Source organism: Sinocyclocheilus rhinocerous, unplaced genomic scaffold, assembly GCF_001515625.1.
Source record: "Sinocyclocheilus rhinocerous isolate Xijiao unplaced genomic scaffold, SAMN03320098_v1.1 scaffold1201, whole genome shotgun sequence".
In the NCBI taxonomy this organism is placed as follows: Eukaryota; Metazoa; Chordata; class Actinopteri; order Cypriniformes; family Cyprinidae; genus Sinocyclocheilus; species Sinocyclocheilus rhinocerous.
Window position 1 is genome coordinate 1,644,025 of NW_015654059.1, and position 23,964 is coordinate 1,667,988.

Consider the following 23,964-nt stretch of genomic DNA (forward strand, 5'->3'; position numbering starts at 1 on the left):
ATGAATGGCTCTATGGACTCCTCTTTCTCCAGCATCTATCAGTGCCCAGTCATTACGGCCTATTTGGGGCTGAAGTTGGAGATGAATGGTGAAGCTTTTTCCTCCAGCTTTGGAGTGGGGCTCACCTCTAGGGCGCCACGGAGAAAGAGAGAGAAGGGCTGGGTGTTGTCAAACATGACAGGACGGGAAGATAATGTTTTTTACAAAGGGGGAAAAGCTGTTTTGCATGCCATTCGTTTTAAATTGCTACATTTGCAGTTTTATGTTAAACAGAGATGATCACTACAAGGTTCTTAACACAAATACCATTTCATCCTTTTTAGTGTTCATTGCATTAAAATTACGGTATTACATTATCACTCACCACCTAAAACTGAAAATTAGGAAAAACAAACAAGAAATATGAAAACGTATCTTTAAAAGAAGAAATTCGTAACAGAAAAAAATGAGTTAATTTGAATAGAAGATGGCTATGAAAGAAATTAAAATATATTTTTATAAGGTTTCGCAGTTGTGTCACCACCATTAGATTTACATAAAAACATAAACAGGCAATTAACTTTGGCTAATTGTAATTTTTTTTTATTTTAAAGAAATTAATACTTTTATTTAGCAAGAATGCATTAAATTAGATTTCTATTTCAAATAAATACTCTTCTTTTGAACTTCCTATTTATCAAATAATCAACTGTTTTCAATAATAATAAGAAATGTTTATTTAGCAGTAAATACTTTAAATACTTTAAATTTCAAATTACATTGAACAATATTACTGTTTTTACAGTATTTTTGAACAAATAAATGCAGCTTTGGTGAAAGACTTCTTTCAAAAATATTTGTAAAAATCGGACCGACCCCAAACTTTTGAACTGTGCTGTGGTATATACATTATATTATAAATATTTTATATATAAATATTTTTTCAGTTACTTTATTTTCTTTATGTTCTCTAATGTGTCTATAATGTTAACTCTGTCACACAAATTATAACAAAACTGTGTGATTTTTAGATCATTTCCCTTATTAGTAGCTATACCAGAAAACAAAATAGTTCCTGCATCTGATGTATGTGTGATGCAAAATATGGTTATTTTGTCATCATTTCTTTTAGACTGTGGTGACAATTCAAGTTGAAAATAATTTTGAAACTGTTTCTGTATTCGCAATTCATTCTTAACTGTAGATGAATGTAAGATTTGCAAATATTTATTATAAATTAGTATGACTTTTTTTATATGATGGCCTGACACATTAAGTTACAAAAAGCAAAAACATATTTTGTGAGAAAATGGAAGCAGCAAGAAATCCAAAATGATTCCTCTGTACATAAACGTTTATTTTTCACTTCCATTGTCTCACGTCTGCAGAATCAGAGAGCTTATTTTGAAGAATACATTATTCAATTCAGAGCAACTTTGATAACGAGGAGTTTCCACCCACATCGCCGCTCTCATTTCCTGCCAGTCGCGCTCGCATCATATTCTGTGATGATGTAATGCTGAAGTGTCTGCCCTGTCATATCAACGATTCCACTTTATTCAGAGCTTCAGCTCCATTTGGAGTCTTTGAAGAGAGAAAAGCAAACGTACAGCTATTAGAGCAATGCCTTCTGATTCTTGTAACTCATAGGAATGCTGATATTTGATTTTGTGGAGAGAGAGAGAAAGAGCAGGAGAGTGAGAAATGATGTCTGGAGAAGAGGAAAACAGATCGAGAGGGGGAAAAAAAATCAAATCACCCCTTGAAAATGTTCCAATAATCACTGAAGCGCTCCAGCAACTGAGTTGGCCAAAAATAGATTGAATTGAAAGTTCTCTTGGTATTTTATGATGGGAGATGCTTGCAACAAGGGTCGTCTGGAGAACTTGCCTTCAAATTCTTTTGTGTTTATTTTGGCAGTTCTAACAAACTCGCAATATTTCCGTCTCAGTTTCAAATGGAGCTTGAAATATTGGGTGTAATAAAAGGTGACGGGCTTGCTTCGCATCCTGATGAATCGTGATGGGCTGAGAGCAAGGACTCTGTGTGCTTCTGAAAGTTATGGCTTATTTTCTCTAGCCGCCTGGGGCAAACAGATTTCCAGCTATGCTCATAAATGTAAAAAAAAAAAAAAAAAGACACAGGCTGTATTTTTTTTATTTATGTGTAGAAAACAGATATGCAATCCAAACCAATCCGGCTAGATGTGCTTTTACGTTCAGTACCTCTGCACTGATGCCGCGTCCGTGGTGGTGGAAGCACCATCCATCATCGTTTGTGGTGGAGCTCATGCATGTTTGGTCAGATGTACCGTTTCACACACTGTAGATCAAACTTGAGCTGGATACATATACAGACATACAGGAAATTTTACATGTCAATAACTTCACCGGCCGCTGTATCAAGCCAAGAAGATGCTATAATCCATCATGTGCTACAGACAAACACCTTCATATGTCACTCACGGCTACAATAGATCACAGTGGCTCACAGACTACATACTGCTAATGATTACAATACTCAGACACACTTCTCTGAATGGACGCTTTCTTCTGTAGTGAATGTAATTGTCTCTATCTGTAGTGTAGATGGGGTTTAAAGCGTCCATATCACAAGGAATCAAATTTTCCTTGATCTTCTGAGATAAAATTGCTTGAAGTACTATGAAACGTACTGTTACTTGGAGAACTCAAATCTCTGTCAATAGAGAGAATTTATTTAGTAATTTTATTTTATTACTGGGTGTGGATTACAATGTTATGAACATTAGTTTACTTTTAACAATATCCTTGATCATTTCAGACTGATTGTATCTGTTTATGTGGGATATTTTAGTTTGAAATGTAACTCAAACCTCCCCAGTCAACATTTTATTGTATTTTTATTATTTTTTGGCTGTGGAGTTTACTTTTAATAATATCTATGATCTTTTTAGTTTGATTTTAGTGTCTGTTGTGCATCCGTCACAATATAAATCAGGCTTTGCAAAGAGCCTGTCATTGAAGCAGTTAAACACAAATGTTTTATTAATATTTAGGTTTTTATTATTATATATTAATAATAGTGATGATAGTTGTCATTATTATTAACATTTTTTAATAAATACTGTAATTCTTTTTTGCCCTAAGACTTTTTGCATCATCATTATTATTATTATTATTATTATTATTATCATCTATTCTATTTTTATTTAAGGGTTAAATTGTGAAATTGCTTACTGGATGTATGGTAATAACAAAACTAATAATCAGTTAGATTTCTAATAGAGATAGCTTGTGCACTGAGGCGCACACTCTTTATGATCAGTGGTAGTGGTTAGATTTATATGTTTTTGTCTTGCAGGTAATAACATGACCAGTGACTGACTGCCTGTTGAAAGCATGGGAATGGATAACCCAATTATATACATAAGCATTTCTTTGTAAGGAGGTTGGGGGTGTTGAGGCGTCCTGGCGCTGGATTAATCATCATCTAACATAAGCACTCTCTCAAGAGGTTGTACACTGCTTATCTGTCTGGACTTATGGTGGGGATTGAGGAAGATCTGCAGCCCATCCTGATTCATCAAGCTTTTTTCTGCTGATATGTCACCGCTAGGACATGATTCACCATTGCAGGTCCATATCCAGCATATTGCACTGGCTTGATGAGAGCGTGTATATAGATTCCTGCTTATGCAGGTGCAGGATAATACAGGAACATTGAACAATGACTGCAGTGTGCAGCTTCAGCAGAACTTGGTCCCCATCAGTCTGCTAACAAGGGTGATGCCTCAGTCTACAATATTAGTAGGGAAACTAACAGCTCAGCACCATAAAAATCAATTTCTTCTGTCAAAGCTGTGGGCTAGTTACACATACAGTGCACTGTGGTGCTCATATGGGAGAAGCAGGTTCAAATCTGGCCTGCAACATGTTCCAATTCTTTTTCTATTTTCTGCTTATTTTACAGCTTTCTGGTTTCCTTTTCATAAAATGGTTAATAATATTTATTTATTAATTGTACGGCTTGTATGACTTGTACTCACAATGTGTACAAAAGATGGCAGTGTGAGGACTTGTTTCTGACATTGTATAGTAGAACACAATACTACTACTATCAGAGGTTCCCTACTCAAGTATGTTGCATTCCCAAATGCACTTAAAGGGACAGTTCACACAAAAATGAAAATTCTGTCATCATTTATTCACCCTCCAGTTGTTCTAAACCTGTATGTACCTTTCTTTATTCTGCTTAACACAAAAGAAGATATTTTGAAGAATGTAGGTAACCGAACAGTTTCTGGACCCTAATGAATTTCATTATATTTTTTCATGACAGAATTTTCATTTTTGGTTGAACCATCCCTTTAAGCGTATACGTCACTCAAACTCAAAGCAGAAGCAGAGTCTGTGTGACACATTTACATTTACTGTAAACCGAGCTGCTTTGAGACACTGAAAACACCAGACCATGAGCAGCTTGCCTGTAAATAGATGGCTGTATAGCCCTATATATATAAAAAATAAAAACTGTGAGAGTGTATGTGAGAGTGTAAGACATAAAGCATATTACTTGTATTAAGTTATTCATTTGGATATACTTTCAGACATTATTAAAAACGACTTTTAGTAAAAGTAGACATTTAAATGTTGATTTTAAGTGTCAGTTATTATTGCAGTCAAGTCTGGACACAGAGAAAGCATTTTGTTAACTAGCTACAGCATGATCAGTCACACAAAAGTCATCAGAATAAATATTTGCTCAATGTGACCAGGGCAATATTTAAAAATATATTGAGAGTGAACAGAGACGGTCTGTGGTCGAGATGTGTATCTTCTAGGGCTGCCCTCGACTAAAGATTTTTCTGGTCGACTAGTAGTCGTTCATTTTAAGCATTAGTCGACTATTAGTCACACTTTTATTAATAAACCATATAAATCATAATAATGAGCCTTTAATTGCCTACAGTCTAATAAGCGCTCAAGCGCACGCAAAAAAAAGGCTTGCCACAGTGCACCGGCAAATATAATAATTATGAATGTGTTAGGGAAAAACAGCAAGTACACTGCATTAACGTTTTAAGAATTTATTGTTACACTAGTGCTTTCTGTTTTCGGTTTAATAGATGAAGTCGGCGACACTGACTCGTCATCTCCGCAGTATGTATGCATGTTTCATACGGATTACATAATCTGAGAATATTTGTTTTCTATTTGAATTGGTTCATTTAAAAGCTTCACTCTCTATAGATATATTTTTCATGCCTGTAATAAGGCAAGAATACACGGAGTTTCGAAGTGACGCGCTCAAGTTCACAGAGTCCGAGACGGCAGAAAGCGCATCCCGTTTGCTTTAATTCTTTTATAAAAGTGCAACGTTTCGTTGTTATTCTGAGTGCACACAAATAAACGTAGAGTCTTTACAGATACAAAAGATGCATTACTCTTATCTGTATGACCAAAAATGACGAAGTATTTTAAGAGCAAATGATCGAAGTGGCGCCTCCATCTGTCATGCAGTAGCCCAAGCGCGCTACTATTCAGCTTCCACACTCCGCACAAACACGTGAACAGCGCACTTTTTTCTAGACTAACATTAGATTGAGCTGCCATATAAAGTTGCTACTACATACATATTTCAGATGATAAGCCATATTTGAGGTCGATGAATGCTAGGTGAGCATATGGATGTCCTGCCCGATGTATTATATTACCACATAGACCAGCCGTTATCGATTTGTCCGTCACGAACTGCATGATTTCGCCACTTCGTGTGGAATTTTTTTTTCTGTGACTAAGCGACTAATAAAATTTTGGTCGACCAAGCCTCTTCTCGTCGACTAACGGTTAGTCAACTATTAGGGGGCAGCTCTAGTATCTTCCTTCAGTCTGAAAAAATCTGCATCACAATCAGCGACTGGCATTATTGGCGTGGTAAAAAGGCTTTACAAAGCTCTGACAGCGCTTCAAACCAGTGGTGTTGAGCATTATCAAATTCAGAGGCTACAATAGGCAGCGAATTGGACAGTGATTGAAAGCGCTCTGATCCAATGGCCAAAAAGCTGTCTGATCCAAAAGTCAACAACATATAAAAATGAAATAATCTTTAGAGTAATTTTATGAACAAATGTGGAAAATTAAAAACGTAGAAAAAAAATTTATGCCATGTCATCCTAAATTCCAGTGCAGTGAAAGAGCTGTCGGCAGGGGGTGCTGCAGCACCCACAGAACCTCTAGTACCCGCGGCTATGATATAAAGTGTCAAATTAAGAGGAAAAGACAAGGCCAAAGATGCTTATAATAGCTGGATCTGGCAACACGGTGGAGGCTGCACCCGTGTCGTCTCTCACAACTCTCTCTAGCATTGTTCACTCCTCCAGCGTCTCGCAGCAACATGTATATTTCTCCATCATTTTCACAACACGGCCACTAAAAATTCTAGCAAACTGTCTAAATTGAATTAGCTATACATTTTTAGATTTTACACACCCACAGTTATCAAGACAGTTGCGAAAGGTAATCAGTGGGAGTATAATGTGTCAGAACTCATAAGAATTACAGTGACAACTACACTGTACAAACAAAACATGAGGGCTCGTATCATAAAAGCTTCAAAACTCTGCTGTCTTTTGTCACATCCTTGTCTTTATTTTTCATATTGCCTGCACATACCGTATTGGCCCGAATATAAGACGACCCTGATTATAAGACGACCCCCCCTTTTTCCAGATGTACCTTTTGGAAAAAGGCTTTTTAAAAAACAAATCTTGTTTTTTCTCAGTAAAACACATTTTGTCTTCAATTATTTTCATATTGCATATTTTTCCTATTTAAATTTTTGTTTTGAAAGTATGGTAAAAACTGGTAAAATGTACCAACAATCACATTTAAAAAATATACACTTTTTGATATATCATAAAAAAAAAAAAAACAGGTAGCCCATCTGAATTAGGACATTTAGGCTATCCATCTAATAGTAGCCTACCAAAATCTTATTAACAGTAGAAGTTAAATCTTACTGTAGTCTTCAAATCTGGGTACTGTCTTACGTTTTAAAATCACAAAGGGAGTTTGGTGCCATCAGGCTAACGTGGCAGTCACGACTCATGCAGCTGTAAGGTTTTCTGCTTCTTTTGTTTTTACTTGCGCTCTTTACAACACGCATTACATTACGTATTTCATGGCACACTCGTTTTATGCGTATTTGGCGCCACCTAGTGTTGTGGGTGTATTATTGACATGTCAAAGTCTAGACCCTGAATATAAGACGACCGCGTTTTTTCAGATGTATTTCCAAGAAAAAAATATCGTCTTATATTCGGGACAATACGGTAATTTTGCCGGATTCAGCAGCAGATCACACTATAAATAAACGCATAATCGATTACTTTATGTCCTCCGTGTTTACTTCCGTATGACAGCGCGCTGCGCAAGTGTTGCCAAATCCACAGTTTCCCTGCGGAATTAGGCTACTTTTCCACTGTTACCGCGAGATGTTTTTCAACTTCGTGGGTCGACGCGACCCCACTAGCGTGATATTTATCCCCCTGAACATGGTTGTGCTAGTTTTGGACTAGTTTTGAGAAGCAATTGGGCGGATTATGTTGTGTAAATCTGGAAACCCTGTTCGTATTGATCTTTTGCGCATGCGGGTCAGTTCAGAACCATGATCTGTTCACACTGTGAAATTGATATTGGCCACATTTAAAACAACAATGTGAACAGCTACACAAAAAAATCGGATCTGAGAAAAAAATCGGAATTGAGCACTAAGGCTCGCAGTGTGAACGTAGCCTCAGACACTCATATGAGGTGTTTTAAATGGCAAATTAGTCATTCAGAAAACAGATTTTATTTTTGAATATTAAAAATGTACAGCGGTCCGGACCTCGGTGACCTCATAGCTGGATATGGCCATGGCAGCCCGTACAATTATTTAAATAATTTGAAGTCTTATTCCGAAAAATAATACAGCCCAAGACCTGAGCCATATTTAGGAACTAGAATTACTGACTAGGGCCAGTAACCACTTAGCAACCACCCATAAAACCATAGCTATCGCATAGAGAAACATGCTAAAAACCACTCAGAACATGTAAGCAACCACATACAACAACCTGGCAACCAGCCACATCAATCCAACCTTTTAGCAGGGAAATTGGCACCACTCACATTTTCTTAAAGATTTGATTGTCATCCTGGGGGTTTTGAATGTCCAGCTGACATTTCTCTAAACTCTTTGTCCTTCATTCAGGTCAGCTGGCGGCGGGTACATGTGAAATCGTGACTCTGGACAGGGACAGCAGTCAGCCAAGGAGGACCATCGCCCGGCAGACGGCCAGGTGTGCCTGCAGGAAGGGCCAGATTGCCGGCACTACCAGAGCCAGTCCAGCATGTGTGGATGGTAAGAATGAGGAGGGGCTGAGGTGGGACTCATCCAGGCTTTGGTGCCACTGCCTCAAAGCCTACCAGAGCATCCATAGCTAGGGCTTTCAGATTCCAGTCTGATCCATGAGATTACGCTGCTCAGTGAGTGTGGCTGAAGTGTCACTCACAGGATTTGGGATGTTGCTGCAGGTTTCATCAGTGCCTGAGGTCACGTGTGTGGAATGTGTTACGAGGTGACGGACACTGGGGAAATTTAGAGTTGGTGAGATTAGCTCCGAGCTGCTGTGTGTTATTTAAATTGCAAACTTCTGTAAACACAAATGACAGGTAAATCTTGACTATAGGTTGTCATATGAACAAACTTGAGTTTCTGAAATCTTTAAATATACAAAGCTACATTTCGAGTCCAGCATGACTGAAAGAGTTTGCGGTTCAGTAAGCGAATCATATGTTCATTCAGTGAATCAGATGTTAATGACTGAATGAGTTCATTAGATCAAGGATTCATCAGACTGATTCAAACTAGTAATTCTTTTTGAGCGATTCATTAAAAGAACTGGCTCATTGGAGTAATTTGCTCATGAATCAGACAATGTGTACATTTGTTTTTGTTAAGTATCAATCTTCTGCAAACTGAATCTCACCTACAGGGTTTCATATGAACAAAATTAAGTTTCTAAAATCTTTAAATACACAAAGCTTCATTTTGAGTCAAACATGACTGAAAGACTTGCGGTTCATTAAATGACTCCGATATTAAGCAATCGATCTAATGGATTCAGTGAGTTCATTAAGTGAAGGATTTGTAAGACTGATTCAAACCAGTAAGTTTTTTTTAGTTATTCCTTAAAAGAACCGACTCATTCGAGTCATTTGTTTATGAATCAGAGTTAATTGCCAAACTTTTGCAAACACAAATGACAGGTGAATCTTGACTATAGGTTGTCATATGAACAAACCTGAGATTCTATCATTTTTAAATGCACAAAGCTGCATTTCGGGTCCAACATGACTGAAAGAGTTGTGGTTCAGTAAGTGAATCAGATGTTCATTCAGTGAATCAGATGTTCATATCCACTTTGACACATACAGTGGGTTCATTAAATGAAGAATTTGTCAGACTGATTTAAACTAATGAGTCTTTTTGAGTGATTCAAAGGTACTGATTCATTCGAGTCATACAATCATGAATCATAGTGCTAGTTGCGCTGTGTGTTTGTTTTCGATTAAGCATCAGACTTTTGCAATAAAACAAATGACAGGTGAATCTTGACTACAGGTTGTCATATGAACAAACTGAAGTTTCTAAAATCTTAAAATACACAAAGCTTCATTTTGAGTTAAACATACAGTAACTGACTTGTGGTTCAGTAAGTGAATCAGATGTTAATAACCACCTGACAAATTCAGTGAGATAAATAAGTGGTGTTATTTATCCAAGTGAAGTTATTTATTTAATTGTTATTTAAGTAAAGTGAAGTCAGACTGATTCAAAACAATGTCTTTTCAGCGATTTCACCAAACTTAAAAAAAAAAAAAGAAGTTGTTTAAAAGGTCTATTTAAAGATTTGAGAAACTAAACTTAAACATGCACAACTTCATTTCGAGACTAACATGACCGACATGACTTGCAGTTCAGTGTGTCAGATGTTATTTCAGTGAATCAGATGTTTCTAACCGCTCTGACAGATTCATTGAGTTCATTAAGTGAAGGATTTGTCAGACTGATTCAAATCAAATTTTTTTTGAGTGATTCATTAAAAGAACTGGCTCATTAGACTCATTTGTTCATGTTAATTTCACTGTACGTTTGTTTTTGAATACAGCTGTGTAGTGAACATAATGGAAATACATAATACAGGGTCTTTTTATTTCATTACATTCACTTCAGCTTACTTTTATACTGTATCCGAGAAGCAAATGAGAGATTTTTAATTATATTTGCCATTTACAGTTTTTGCAAGTACATTTGTTGTGTTCCCTTTTTCTTCAATTTAGTTTTAGTCTTACGTGGACTGGTTTTCAGCATGACCTGCACTTATCTTCATGTGATCATATGTCGTCTTGCCTTCAGTTGATGCTATGACACCCGAGTAATTTCAAGACATATTTCGTAAGGTAGGAGTTTCTTCATGGCCAGATGAAAGTAGGTGAGTAATAGTTTTTGAAAGACAGTCCTCCGTGTTTCTACGACCTTACATCACCTGTAGTGGGCTACACCACATGCCAATCAGTAACCCTGGCTGAAGAAATGTTGTAAAAAAGTCAAAATAGCAAATAATCCAGTAAACAATAAAGATTACGAACATAAAGTGAGCAAAAACAGAACGATGCAAGCAGAAAAAAAAGTGCCTCAGTAATTCCTCATTGCGGTTATTGGAAAATCGTCTCATGGCTTACAAACCAAATTGACAATAAAAATCTGTCATTCTACATTGGCATTTTCTAACAAGACAGCCGGATACGATTTCTTCAGTGGTGCGTGCAGAGGTCTTGAGGCTTTGGCCTTTCAAAAATACAGTTATTTCATAGCAACCAATGGATTCCGCTCTTCAGATATAAATTTAAGGCTTAAAAATAAAATCTCAATGCATCCAATTGAGAATTTACCCCCTGCATACGAAGACAATCTTTTCTCGAACTCCACAGCTCCCTCAATATTTCCTCAGTCTTGTTTGTCGTTTAACTATGTACCCCACTCACTTTTAATTTTGTGTAATTTGCTACTCTGAGTGTCTAAAGCTATTAAAGAAATATTGATTTCTTCAGTTGTTTTGTTTCTTTGGATAAAAAGCTTCTGCTAAATATAGCCCGATCTCTTCAAATGAGGCAACACTGCTGTTTTATCTTGTTCTGTGCCCTGTGGCTTTATCTGATAAAAGGCAGGCAATCAGACAGGTTTTGATACTGAGAAAGAATAGCCAGCACGTCTGCCATTATGTATTAGTACCAAGACTGGCAGCTTTAGTCGCACGATAGCAGGCACTGAGAAAACATGCACCGCTGATGGAAGGTGAGCAGACTTTTGTGTTCAGCACATTGAAGACAAAACAAGATGACACTGTTGATCACATGTGGCTCAGTGATAAATAAGAGTGTCCATGGTGAAAAGAGAAAAATCTAAAAATAAAAATCTAGTTTAAAATATATAAAATGCAAAGTTCATGTTTCAAATTTGTTTGCTAAAGTAATTAAAATTTATTCTAAAATGTCACGTGGTGCAACACCTCCTAACATTTTAAATAAATGAGATGTACACAACATAATTGTTATTTCAAAAACGTTTTTAAATATATTTTCCAAGGTAAAAAGTAAATTTTTCAAATATAAATTAATATGAATTATTAATGAATGAATCTGAATTAAAATATTAGTTTTTGGGGAGTTATGCCATTTTACAAACTGAAGTAACCGTTCATTGTTATAAAAAGGTCAAATTACCAATATATTAAGAGCATATTTTTATATATTACACATATACTACAGAAATTAATATTTTTACTCATCAAAATAATGTTTCTTTTGAACTTTCTATTCATTAAAGAATCTTGAAAAAAAACATTAATTTCCATAAAAATATTAAGCTGTGATACTAATAATAAATGTTTATTGAGAAAAAAAAATCAGCATATTAGAATGATTTCTGTAGGATCATGTAAGACTGGAGTAATGATGCTGAAAATTCAGCTTTGCCATCACAAGAATAAATTACATTTTAACATATATTCAAATAGAAAACAGTTATTTTAAATTGTAATAATATTTCACAATATTACCGTTTTTACTGTATTTTTAATCAAATAAATGAATCTTTGGTGAGTGTAAGAGACTTCTTTGAAAAACATAAAAAAAAATATCTCACCAACCACAAATTTTTTAACAGTAATATACTGTATATAAACCTGTAGGCGTAGCACTGTATTCAGTGTATCTGTGGTGTTTAACATAAAATGAAATGCTCAGACAGACTGAAAAATGGAAAACACATTCTCTGGCATGAAACCAGGCTGAAATGTTTAATTCATGTTCGTAGTATAATTAAATTTTCACTTGTACAAGTACAGTGACAGGTCAGTTCAAACTGCAAACCGCCTGCATGTAGAACGAGTAACAAGAAAAGCAGAGCCGCATTTGCTCTGTGGAATCTGTTAAGACGTCTTGGGTAATTAGAATGAATTTATCATCAAACAAACAGGAAATTAAACCTTCATGAAGTTTTTATGTAGAACAAAATCAAAGTGGCCTGGAAAGATCTGGCATCAATATCGCATCAGTCTGAAAAAGCTAAACGAGAGGCGGCTGCGGCATGTTGGGACACAGAGGGACTGCGGATTCTGCCTGGAAGCGGGCGGGAAGTGACAGCAACAGAACCCAATTCCCTCAGCTGGTGGTAGCGGGGCGGGGAGAGCCGACAGCTGGAATATGCCCTGAAAACTATGCGGAAAGTCAGAGGAAGGAGAGCATTTTAACAGCATTTGTTTAAAGGTGATCGTCGGCCAGGTGTCAGGATAATCAAGTCCCGCTCACCGAGCACCTGCATTAATTCCATATCTTTGACTCCACAATCGAATTCGTAATGTCAGCCCAAGGATTAGTAATGTTTACCAAGTCACACAGCCTAGATGGATGTGATAGGTCAGGGTTGACCTCAGACAGCCAATTCAAAAGCATCTGCTCGTATAGCGTGTGTCTATGTGCCAGCATTACAAATGGGATACCGGCTCCCCAAAACATTCAGGAGTAGCTTGAGAAGTTCCGCGCCATCAATCAAGACAACAAAGTCAAGATAGAGCTCGCTTTGTATGGGGAATATCACGTCGGGGACACCAAAATCTACAATTGTTTACATTTAATACAAGTTGCAGATGCTGGCATGGCTTTATAGTTTTGAAAGGACGGATAAGGACACAAAATATATTGTTATTTGGCTCGCCCACTAAATAAATACAGAGACTTGATGCAAGTGGTCCCACTAGAAAATAATTGTATAATGCATCCTCTGTGTTTCCACAATGCTCTAAAAATTAGCATGCCCTGTGATGAAGTGTCTGCCGGTGTGCCCATGATAACACAGACTCTCCGCCTTGACTCCACCTTGACTCTTTTACACAACCATCCTCTCACAAAGATACCTTAATTTTGTTTTCTAGAATCAATTATGGTGGTGAGGACTATCCATAAGCGGAGGGTGAACCAACTCCAGGGTAAGGCTAAAAGCAGCCAAATATATTAAACCCGTCTTTTTAGGCAAGAACCAGACATGGGTTCCATGTAGGCTAAAAAAAGTTTAATGGGACTGAATTTGTATTTAACATGATTACAATTTAATAAAAACGTTAGAAATTGATAATTATATAACGTTTCCTTTCCACGGTTATTCAAACAGCGAATAAATTATATATAGAAAGTGACATTATCACTAACATTAATCTATCGCGAGTTTAAGCACTCTAAAAAAAATTTTAAAATCATTATAATCACTGAAGCTGTATAGGCCTACACTGTGAAATGAATCTCTTACTTACAATGTACGTACATCTGCTCTTTGTTGTTTATGATGAGAGAATTCGCAAGAGTCCGGATTTCAGTCAGCGCACGCGCACTCAACAAGACTGATGAGTTTCAGCGATGACTCATCTGAACGCCTCTGATTGGCCATTGCATTCCTAAGCTCAACAGAACCGTGTGGGATTGGTTATAATGCGCAAAACTGTAAAAACGCCTAAAATGAAATATGGTGCAACATGAGCAGATCTTAATTTAATGCCGCAATCGACACTTTTTATTCATTTTCACTTTGTTAGCAACAGACGTAATAGATTTAATTTGTTTGTGCAGGGCATTTTTGTCCAATTTAGTGGCATTTTTGCCCCAAGTCCCCGTGGCCAGGGGAAGGCTAAGCCTTCCCCAGCCTTACACACGCTCCGCCTATGGGACTATCATTGTACACATATTTGTGCATTTGGTGATTAATCCAAATGTATTATTCTGTTTCAGGGGAGCTATCAAAGCAAGTTTTGTGATGGTGTAATGAAATGTTTTGTACAAAATAAACATGCAGTGTATATATCAGGGTTATTACTGTATAGTTTACTGAAAATAAAAACATAGACATTCTCATTGTTTAAAATAAATGTTAACTGAAATAAAATATAAAAAACTTAAAAATTTATTTTATTATAGCTAGTTGCCATTCAACATTGCTCATTTTCATTTAGATGAGCTTGATGTACTAAAATAACCAAAACTGAAATAAAACTATTTAGACAGCTAAAAAAGAAACCTTTTAACAATGACAAAAACACATAAAAATTACTAAAACTAAGTAAAATTAAAATTACAAATTGTAAATTTATCTTGTTCTGACTGGTTCGGATAGGCTGACAGCTACGAGTTGCGGGTCAGGACAACAATGTCTCAGTCCAGTAACTACTCCAAATCTTATTTATTGATCGTGCATAAATATTGTGTGGTTCTGTAACAAAATAAACAAATACAAACAGGAGTGTATAAAAATATCACAACAATTGACATGTATCGTGAATGGCACAATGTAGCCGATGGGATCATACTGGCTGGCTAGGACATGATATATGCTCCGCATAGTTGGAAGTGGGTGGTCTGTGTAGCAGGGTTTATAGGAGAGGGTGTCTGATAAGCAATGCCAGTGTAAACCAAGAGTTGACTCCTGTGCATTCTGATGACCTTCACTAATCCATTGGATGCTGCTTTGAGACTGAGCCTCGACTGGCAGGTGACTGATGACTGATGATGAGAGACTGTAAAATTCAGGTGCTAGTCAAAGCAGTCTGCTGTTTTTCGGCAGGGGTTTATTTGATCAGTAGCACAGTAGCTCCTCTGCAAAGCAGTCAGTTTGAACTTGGCGTAGGGCTGCCACCTCTGCCTCTTTGTAGTCATCTGCTGTTGGTGTACTGTCATGCTGAATATAGGCTTTTAGCAGATCTGCGAGGGTCGAGTACTGCTGTGGGTCTGGGGTGAGCGGAGAGGTGGCTGTTAAACCACAAAAGGCTGACTTTCTCAGTTCATTGTCATGGTTAGTGGTTGTTAGTGGCTGCATCTCTGGCCATCTATCAGGGGTTTGGCTGAGAAATTTTGGCCCGTTGTACCATCTGCTTTCTCGTCCTATGTCACGAATAGATCTGCCCTTTGTGATGTCATCTGCAGGGTTATCCTGTGATGTTACGTACCTCCAGGAATCGACAGGATTGTGACAGTAGCCAGTTAAGCACAGTTGTGGAATCAGACCACAGAGTGATGCTATAGCTAATTCCTCTGGCTGTCCCTTTAGTTTCAGCTTCTGAACTGCATCATGAAGAATAATGGTCCGCTCTGACCCATCATTAAGCACAGCATATGCCTCCATAGCTTTGTTGCCACTTCTGAGTAGAACTTTGGTCACTTTTAACAGGATCTTACGGTCACAAGTGGGACGATCAACATATAGTACCGCACTAGCTGGAACAGATTCTTCCATTGTTCTGCTTTGACCTGAAGTTTTCAGTTAACTCAGGGCTCTCATCAATCCCAGCTGGCTTCGGTTCTCTCGTGGAAGCAGGTGGTGGCACCCTAATCCGGGGGGCTGGCGTTGGGCGGTATGGTTGTGAAACTGCTTGGCTCACCACTGGAATAAAGGGATCTGAGGACGGCACTGGTGAAGTTGCTGGCTTAGATGGAGCTCCCCGTTCTGCTTTAAGGCTTTGTAGCTCATGGTGTAACATGGCGTTCTGCCAGCGCATCTCCTTTAAGGTTGAGATGATCTCTGGGAGCTGACTGGTTTGTTGCCGCAAATCTATATTCTCTTGTTGCACTGCATGCAGCATAGATTTGAGCTCTACTTCCTCTTTGCTTCGTCCATGCGATGTCCATTCGTCTCTTAAAATCCATTTCTCCTGCTCCGACTCTTGGCTGACAGGAGAAGTCGATCGGGTAGGTCCTGCAGAACTTGGAGACTGTACTCGACTTTGACTGAAGGCTGGGAGTGGCTGTCGATGTGCTAGTGGTTCACCAAGCTCATAATCTGCTAAATGAGCTGGGGGCTGAACGCATCGTCGTGGACGCACTTTCCCGCTCCGTTACCTGGAAACCTGAGCGCAAACTTTGGCACAGTCCATTTCAGTCCGAATGATGGGGGTGTTCGGGAAAGTCCATGTTTCGGGGGGAATACTTTCTACACAAATATTAAAAAAAACGTACATATTAAAAAATATTAATTCAAAATATATATTAATATTAATTTAATCTAGTAGAATATAATAGTATTTCAATTATACCCAAATAGCATTGGTGTGTGTATATATATTTCTATAATATATTACAATTTAATAAATTGAATCTTTAAAACATTAAAAGGTTACATTATTAATAAATATTTAAAATATAAAATTTTGTGTGTATACATTTGATAAATATGAATAATATTAATTAACTAATATTATTAATAATATAACATTTTAATGTTCTTCAGAGTCAATTTATGTTTAATGTTATTTTTCAAAATCGTAAACAATACCAGTAAGTAATGCTAGTGATTCAAACACACAAAACAGTTCTTTCCTTGATTTTGAGCCCAGTATGACTAAAAGTAATAACTTGTGGTGCAGATGTTTATTCAGTAACCGATAAGACTGATTGATTGAGTTCATTTAAAAAAGGATTCATCAGACTCATTCTAACCAGTGAGTTTGTGAGTGTTTTTGACAGATCCAGTGATTTATTCAGATTAGATCTTTCTTCATTCGGATTCATTCTGACTGATTCAAACCAGAAACTTGAGACAGATTCATTAAAAGAGCTGGTTCATAAGACTCGTCCATTTGTGAATCCATCTACACTGATCTTACTGCATGTTTGTTTTTGAGTGGAATATGTGCAATAGAAGATTCAGCAGCATTGAGAATAGCAGCACAGACAATACTGGTCTAATGGCATTGTGAGAACGATGGATGCAAAACAATAGATAGAAAATATTCATTGTTATTCACATTCAATTCATTAGCCAATTTCTGACATCATAAATTCCCCTCACTGATTGCATCACAGTGGGGGGCTTAACATTGAGAACAGAAGGGCCCTGGCTTAGAAACTGTTTGAAATGTAAGCTCATGAATTCATTATAAACAACAACATGTGTTACTTGTAAATTATGGGCATTTCCTCTGTAAGCAGCGCTGATCTGAATACTAGTGTGTGCCATTACTGTGAAAGTTAAACATATAGAATTTTCAAGCTGTGTCCGCTGTAAAAATGTATGGACAGATGTTTGATGTTCTCGTCTGTGCCAAACGTTTGAGTAATTGCAGTCCGCTGCAATGAGCAGCCTATCTCATTTATTGTCCTGATAAATCTCGAGTCCGGCCTCTGCATCGGTCATCAGTCACAGCTAAAGTCTTAACTGGGGCAGGAATGACAGGGCCTTCAGGACTGGAACTACCTTTCTTCAGAATATCATGAAGACCCCATTAAAAAAAAATCAAATTTAGGTTTAAAAAAAAACTGAATTTGACCATTACGGTGCTTGCATGTAGGGTTAGGTGAGATATCTAATATTAGCAATGACAAAATTAAGCAACATTTTGTTGTTTTTAATGCACTTTTTATTTGCACATTCGTTTGAATGTTTAAATAATGTCTCTGATGTGAACTTAAAGGCATAGTTTACCCAAAAATGAAAATTCTGTCATCATTTACTCACCCTCATGTTGTTCCAAACCTGTGTGAATTTCTTCTGTTGAACACAAAAGAAGATATTTTGAAGAATGTTGGTAACCATTGACTTCCATATGTATGGAACTATGGAAAAAAAAAAAATACTATAGAAGTCAAAGGCTACCGACAGCTGCTTGGTTACCAACATTCTTAAAAATATCTTCTTTTATGCCCAACAGAAAAAAGAAACCTGTACAGGTTTGGAACACGTAGAGGGTGGGTAAACGATGACAGAATTTACATTTTTGGATGAACTATCCCTTTAAGAAGCAAAGACAATATTAAGCGTTTGAACTATCCATTTCAAAGAAGTAACTCAAATCTTTGATTCAAACGATTCATTAGTATTCCAAACGATTCCACCGTAGCACGGTAACATTTCAGTTTGTTTTTTTAAATATTCAAATTATCATATTTACATACTGCATTGTGATTGGTATTTTTCTTAAATCTATTTGCATACTGATTTGTGATTAATCATTTCTTTCTTGTATCAATTTAAAAGCAGTGAAGAGTGTCATTTTGTGGGGTCATTTTCAGCTGACAAAAAAAAAAACCCAAACAGTTCCACAGATGAAAAACTTACCTAGCTATTGTTGTGCTGCCTTTCCAGCTCCGATATTTCCTTCAGAAAATGCAGTTTTTGTATTGAATAATTTTGATAAAATATTTGTAAATTGCAGAGCCACAGCTAAAATGCACATTGAATATTTTACGTCTACAAAAAAGAATCAGAGAGAAATCATTTTGAGTGTGATAATGGAGGTATCCAGTGATCTGTCACAATTTAGATGCCATCCGTATAGCAGCAAAGAGAGATGCATGAATAGTGAGCAAGAAAATCTCCTCACAATAATTGATTGCAGGGATTATTTTGATCTTTGTTTTGCCCTTTTCTAATTTCAAACTGCTAACGTGTGGATACTTCAAATATACAGATTATAATTCAACAGATTTGATTTCCAGCATCTAACAATAAGGAATTTGCGATGCAAATCTGAGTTAAGCAACAAGATGTTTTCATTCAGAATCAGGTGCATAAAATCACTATCTGGACAATGTCACATTTTGGTCTCAGTAAGCAACTTCCATATTACTTTTGTGCCCCTTTGACCAGAAACTCCAAGTTCAGAGAGTTCTTTGATGTATTGATTCAGAGGCACTTTGTGTCTCTTTGGCATCCGTGGAGTGACAGTCTCAATGCTCAATAGCAGGAGACGAGGGACAGCTCATTAGAGACAGTGTCTGAGAGCTTACTGTGTTGTGCTGACAGGACTCTCTTCGGCTGTTGTTTGTGGATTTGTTGACTTTACTTCTTTAAAGTGTTAAAATGTTGATGATCTGTCATGTGTAATGCATCACTGGAGGCCGGAGTGATCCGATGTCCTGCCCGAGACAAGCAGAGAATGAGTTAGAGGTGGGATCTGGGGGGTTTTCGAAATAGCTGAGTATTTTACTGTGAAATAAAGGGTTTTGGGGGCATCGTTATTACAGTATGTCAACTTGACAAATCCCTAATGCAAGACCAGACATTTATAAAATGTAATGGCTCCTAGAGCTTTCCAGCTTTTCATGTCCTTCAGTCAGACTCGAGATACTGTTACTTTACTTTCTGATCTGACTTGTGGTTTTCTCATAGAGTATTATCAAAAATCACATAGACTTGCAATGAAAGTCTTGGACCGTAATCCAATCTATTTGTTTATACCTCCATCCATCTAATTACTCATCTGTCTGTCTATCTATATATGCCACATAAGGAGACACAACCTTTTTTATACTATTTTAAGCATGCAAGCAGTCCTTTGTCAAGACAAGTGTTGTTGTTTACTTATTGGCAGGGGAAACCAACTAAGCCAACAAACCCACACCCAACCCCGAATTAATATTTTTTAAAATCTGAACTACATATAAGACTAGCGTTGAGTAGCATGCTAATCTTAAAATATAGATAAGAGCACCAATGGCTGCAACCTACGGTTTTGTGAATCATGCCTACAGAATGAAGATGTACCAGATTTGCATGAAAGGCTCTTTTATTTGTCGTTATGGCCCAGGGCATTACAGTGAATACTAATGCTGGAGATTAGTAGCAGAAGCTATAGTCCCTAGAGTAGATGCTGTGAGGGAAACATTCACTACATAACAAACTACTTTGAGTTTGGAAGGCATCTCTACAACAATTTTTTACCTTTAAGAATGTGCCTTTTCCTTTGGTGAGAATGACATTTTGCCTCCATTTGTATCTACTTGTTCTCCAAGCACTTTGTTAGCCTTCCTCCAAATGTACAAATGCTGCCACCCCAATATTTATGTACTTTTACTTCCCTGGGTTATATTTCACTCTGATGATCATTTTCTCTACCTCACAAATGTACTCTTTTTTTCCCTCTCTCTCTCTTTCATTTTCTCTCGGTTTCCCTACCTTCCTCCCTCCCTTTTTTCCCTCTCTCTCTAAGGGCCAATTGGGGTGTCATGGTATGCAAATGAACATGTAAGGGTGCCCTAGTTATTATAAATAGACATTTATGTTTGATTAAGTGCAAAAACAATCTTACCTCAGGAAAAAATTTTCACTGTTGGACCTTAGCGATCTGTTTCAAAGAGAAAAGCTTAGGATATTAGGCCAAGTGCTGGAGTGCCTTTCTCTCATTGCTATTTGCCTTTGTTGCATGAAATGTCCTGATTTTACCATGTCTTGACCCTTCTGAATTTCATGCATTAATGAGAATTCCTTTAAGACAAGCTATGTTAGTCTGTCATATGATGGTTTTATATTTATTAACTAAACTTGACCTTCATGACATTAATATATAATGCTAAAATCGGTCTATTTAGACAAATTTCCTCTACTATGTAAAGTACTATTCTATCGCAATTCTTTTGCACATCAGGTGCACCAATGAAATCATCTTAAAACATTCTAGTCAATCCACAGTAAAAAAATAAATAAATAAGTAAATGACTACACTATGATAAGCCCCACTCTATGTTTATTTGCATATTAAGTGGCATGTTTCGGAAAGAAATATATGGCCTTATGGAAGTGAAATATGTTGCAAAATATCGTTTCATGTATTTAACTTCCTCTTCATGTTCATTTTTCTCTTCTTTTCACAGTGCACATTGTCAGGAGTAGACAGTGGTGTGAGATGATGCCTTGTTTGGATGACGAAGGCTGTGACCTATTGGTAAACAGAACGGGCTGGACATGTGCACAGCCGGGAGGCCGAGTGAAAACAACCACAGTAAGTGCCACAAAACAAAACAACAACTCAGGACTTAGACTTGCTTGTCAAAAAGGCTGGTGTCATGACAAATATCTCACCGGATCCCAATAATAATAAAAGTATAATAAAAAGTATAATTTTAATTTAATAAAATGCAATATCAAACAACGATGGCCTGAAATTCTATAGAAGATTTCTATGATTATGTGTAGTAGCTTGTAATGTATGTCATGTAAGTTAGCTTGTTAACCACAAGATAACAGACAACACTAAGGATGACAATGTTTTATGTCACTATTTATAGCTTTGGTTATATAAATATACATAGCACATAATTCAAGATATGTTAATTGCTTTTGTTGCTTAAAGAAATAATTCACCCATAAATGAAAATTCTGTCATCAGTTACTCACCCTCATCTAGTTCCAAACACTTAAGACTTTGGTTAATCTTCGAAACACAAATTAATATATTTTCAATGAAACCTGAGAGATTTTTGTCGAATATCGTAAAACAAATTCATACTGTATGAATTTGTGCAGTTTAATCCAATTCTTGTGAAGAGATACGATCACTTTATATGAAGAAAAGATTGAATTTTGTTTTTTATACAGATTTATCCAATCTTAATGTGTTTCAAAGCTCAATGACTTATGGGTTTGCAAGACCATGAGGTGAGTAAATGATGATAGAATTTTGCATTTTTGGGTGAACTATTCCTTTTAATTTAACTACAATCAAAAAGCTATTAGCTACAGATTTCTAAATATATGGAATAAAATACCCCTAAAGGTTTCAGTCATCTGTGTCACTGGCATTGAGAGGGCTTTTTCTTAAAATGTAAGAATACATTTTACCTCTCCTATTTGCCTTGGTTAGGGTCCAACCGGGGAAGGATCTGGGACAACACCAGAACCTCTCAGAATGCATAACTTATCGTGTTATATGCCCTAACTATTGTGTTGTTTAATCCCACCAGGTATCCTGACACCAGTGGGGAGCGATTTTCCCAAGAGAGGTGCGATGTACGGAAGCACCTCGTCATTCTCCAAAGCTACAGCGGGGCGGGGGAGGGGAGCATTCATCATAGTCCTGTTAGCCCTGTCTGTCAGTCTCTCCATTAGTCCTTCAGTCTCATAAGATAAGGGGTGAGGGCCTCTCGTCATGAAGTTTATGTGGACCATGAGGAACGGATCCCCCTGTGCTGTCAATCAAAGTTGGAACCAACCAACGTTTTGTTTGCTGATGTCAAAACTGGCAAATGATCGGTTGCAGGATAGTTTGTGACCTGGGTTGTGAAACGTGTACGGATCTATCGGAATTTTACAGACCAAAGAAATACGGGCAAATTTCTGTGGGGAAGGATTTCCAATATGAACACGAATACACACATCAGCTGCTTCAGCTTCAAATGCAAGCAAAAACACCTGAGCTTTGTAAGGAGTTTTCCAAACCAAGCACACGCAAAATGGACAACAAAGACATTTGCGATGAAACTGTTGATTTTTCTTCGATTGTAGATCTGCTGCCATTGTTGTGAATTGGACTGAAATCAGTCAGGATTTGAAAACGTAACGAATGTGGCAGGGGATTTGTCGAACCGAACATTATCTACCTGACCTGAAGAGACTAGCGGAGACTTGCGCTTCGGGAGAGACCATCCTATGTATTTTCAGAGTCATAAAGTTATATATATATATTTAACAGTTTTATATGATGTATCTTTGTAGCGAACCTTATTTAACACTGACAATGTGATCCTATTCATAAAGGGTGAATTGAAAACAGTCATGTCCTGGAAAGTTATTTACGCACAGCTTTCTTTGCAAATGAACATAGGAAGGAAAATAGTGTACTTGTGTATTTGTGAGTAAACTTTTGTTTTGTAACAACATTCAACAATATACACACACATAAAAAGCAACTGTAACCCACCTTGACAAGGTTATATACATCAGTATACGGCTATGGGTAAAATGTGTTTTACCGCAGAGACTGTACACTGGCTAATTCACTTTATAAAAACTGTTTATGTGTCAGTCCTTCTGTGATATCTGTCATATCGAGACGGTCACCCCATTAAGATAATGGCCCTTATGAGATAATGGCCCGTCCGCCACAACGAGCGCCGTGTCCTGCGTGGTTTCTCTTAGACCATTACTCTGCCCTTGTTGGCCCCTCTCCTCCTCTCTCAGCGCCGAGCCTGTGGAGGAATGCTGCTGTCAGCCAGGCTTCAAGCTTCATTTAACATCACTAACAGCCTGCATTACACACGCCGTCTCTCAGCTACAGCTGCAGTGCCCCACAATATCACCCCCCTCACGGCCCGGCCTAAAAGTACCCGGAGTGTTTATGAGGGTTTGAAGGAGAATGATGTTGGCTTTATTGAGGCTTTTAATAAGATCTTAACAACTTGCATTAATCATTTACTTCAGTTTTATGTGGAAAAAAGTGTCCCTTCATACTTAAACCTGAAGTTAAATATGCTAAGATGCTAAAATACATTCTTCTATTTCAGTTTAATATGTGGAGACAACTATAAGTAAGCCATTTTTAGGCTGATTCCCCTGTGAAGTGTAAACACTGTGACTCCCGACCAGCCTGACACGGCAACAGTGGCTTGACCAATGGTGTGAGTTTGGGGGCGGAGCTAATTGTTT

General features: G+C 37.3%; 1 protein-coding gene across 1 annotated transcript; it reads left to right on the forward strand.

Moving 5' to 3' along the window:
* On the forward strand, window positions 1-23,122 carry LOC107716636 (protein FAM19A5-like). Its single transcript, XM_016523128.1, has 4 exons — window positions 1-88; window positions 8,215-8,364; window positions 21,195-21,322; window positions 22,284-23,122. The coding sequence occupies exons 1-4, from the start codon at window positions 1-3 to the stop codon at window positions 22,290-22,292; spliced, it is 375 nt and encodes a 124-aa protein (XP_016378614.1). The 3' UTR covers window positions 22,293-23,122.
* The last annotated feature ends 842 nt before the right edge of the window (window positions 23,123-23,964 follow it).

Bases quoted from the DNA above. Each gene is read 5' to 3' on its own strand.
- LOC107716636 (XM_016523128.1), top strand. From the start codon at position 1: ATGAATGGCTCTATGGACTCCTCTTTCTCCAGCATCTATCAGTGCCCA. The intron at 89-8,214 runs GTGAAGCTTTTT...TCCTTCATTCAG, and splicing joins GCTGAAGTTGGAGATGAATG to GTCAGCTGGCGGCGGGTACA. The intron at 8,365-21,194 runs GTAAGAATGAGG...TTCTTTTCACAG, and splicing joins CAGTCCAGCATGTGTGGATG to TGCACATTGTCAGGAGTAGA.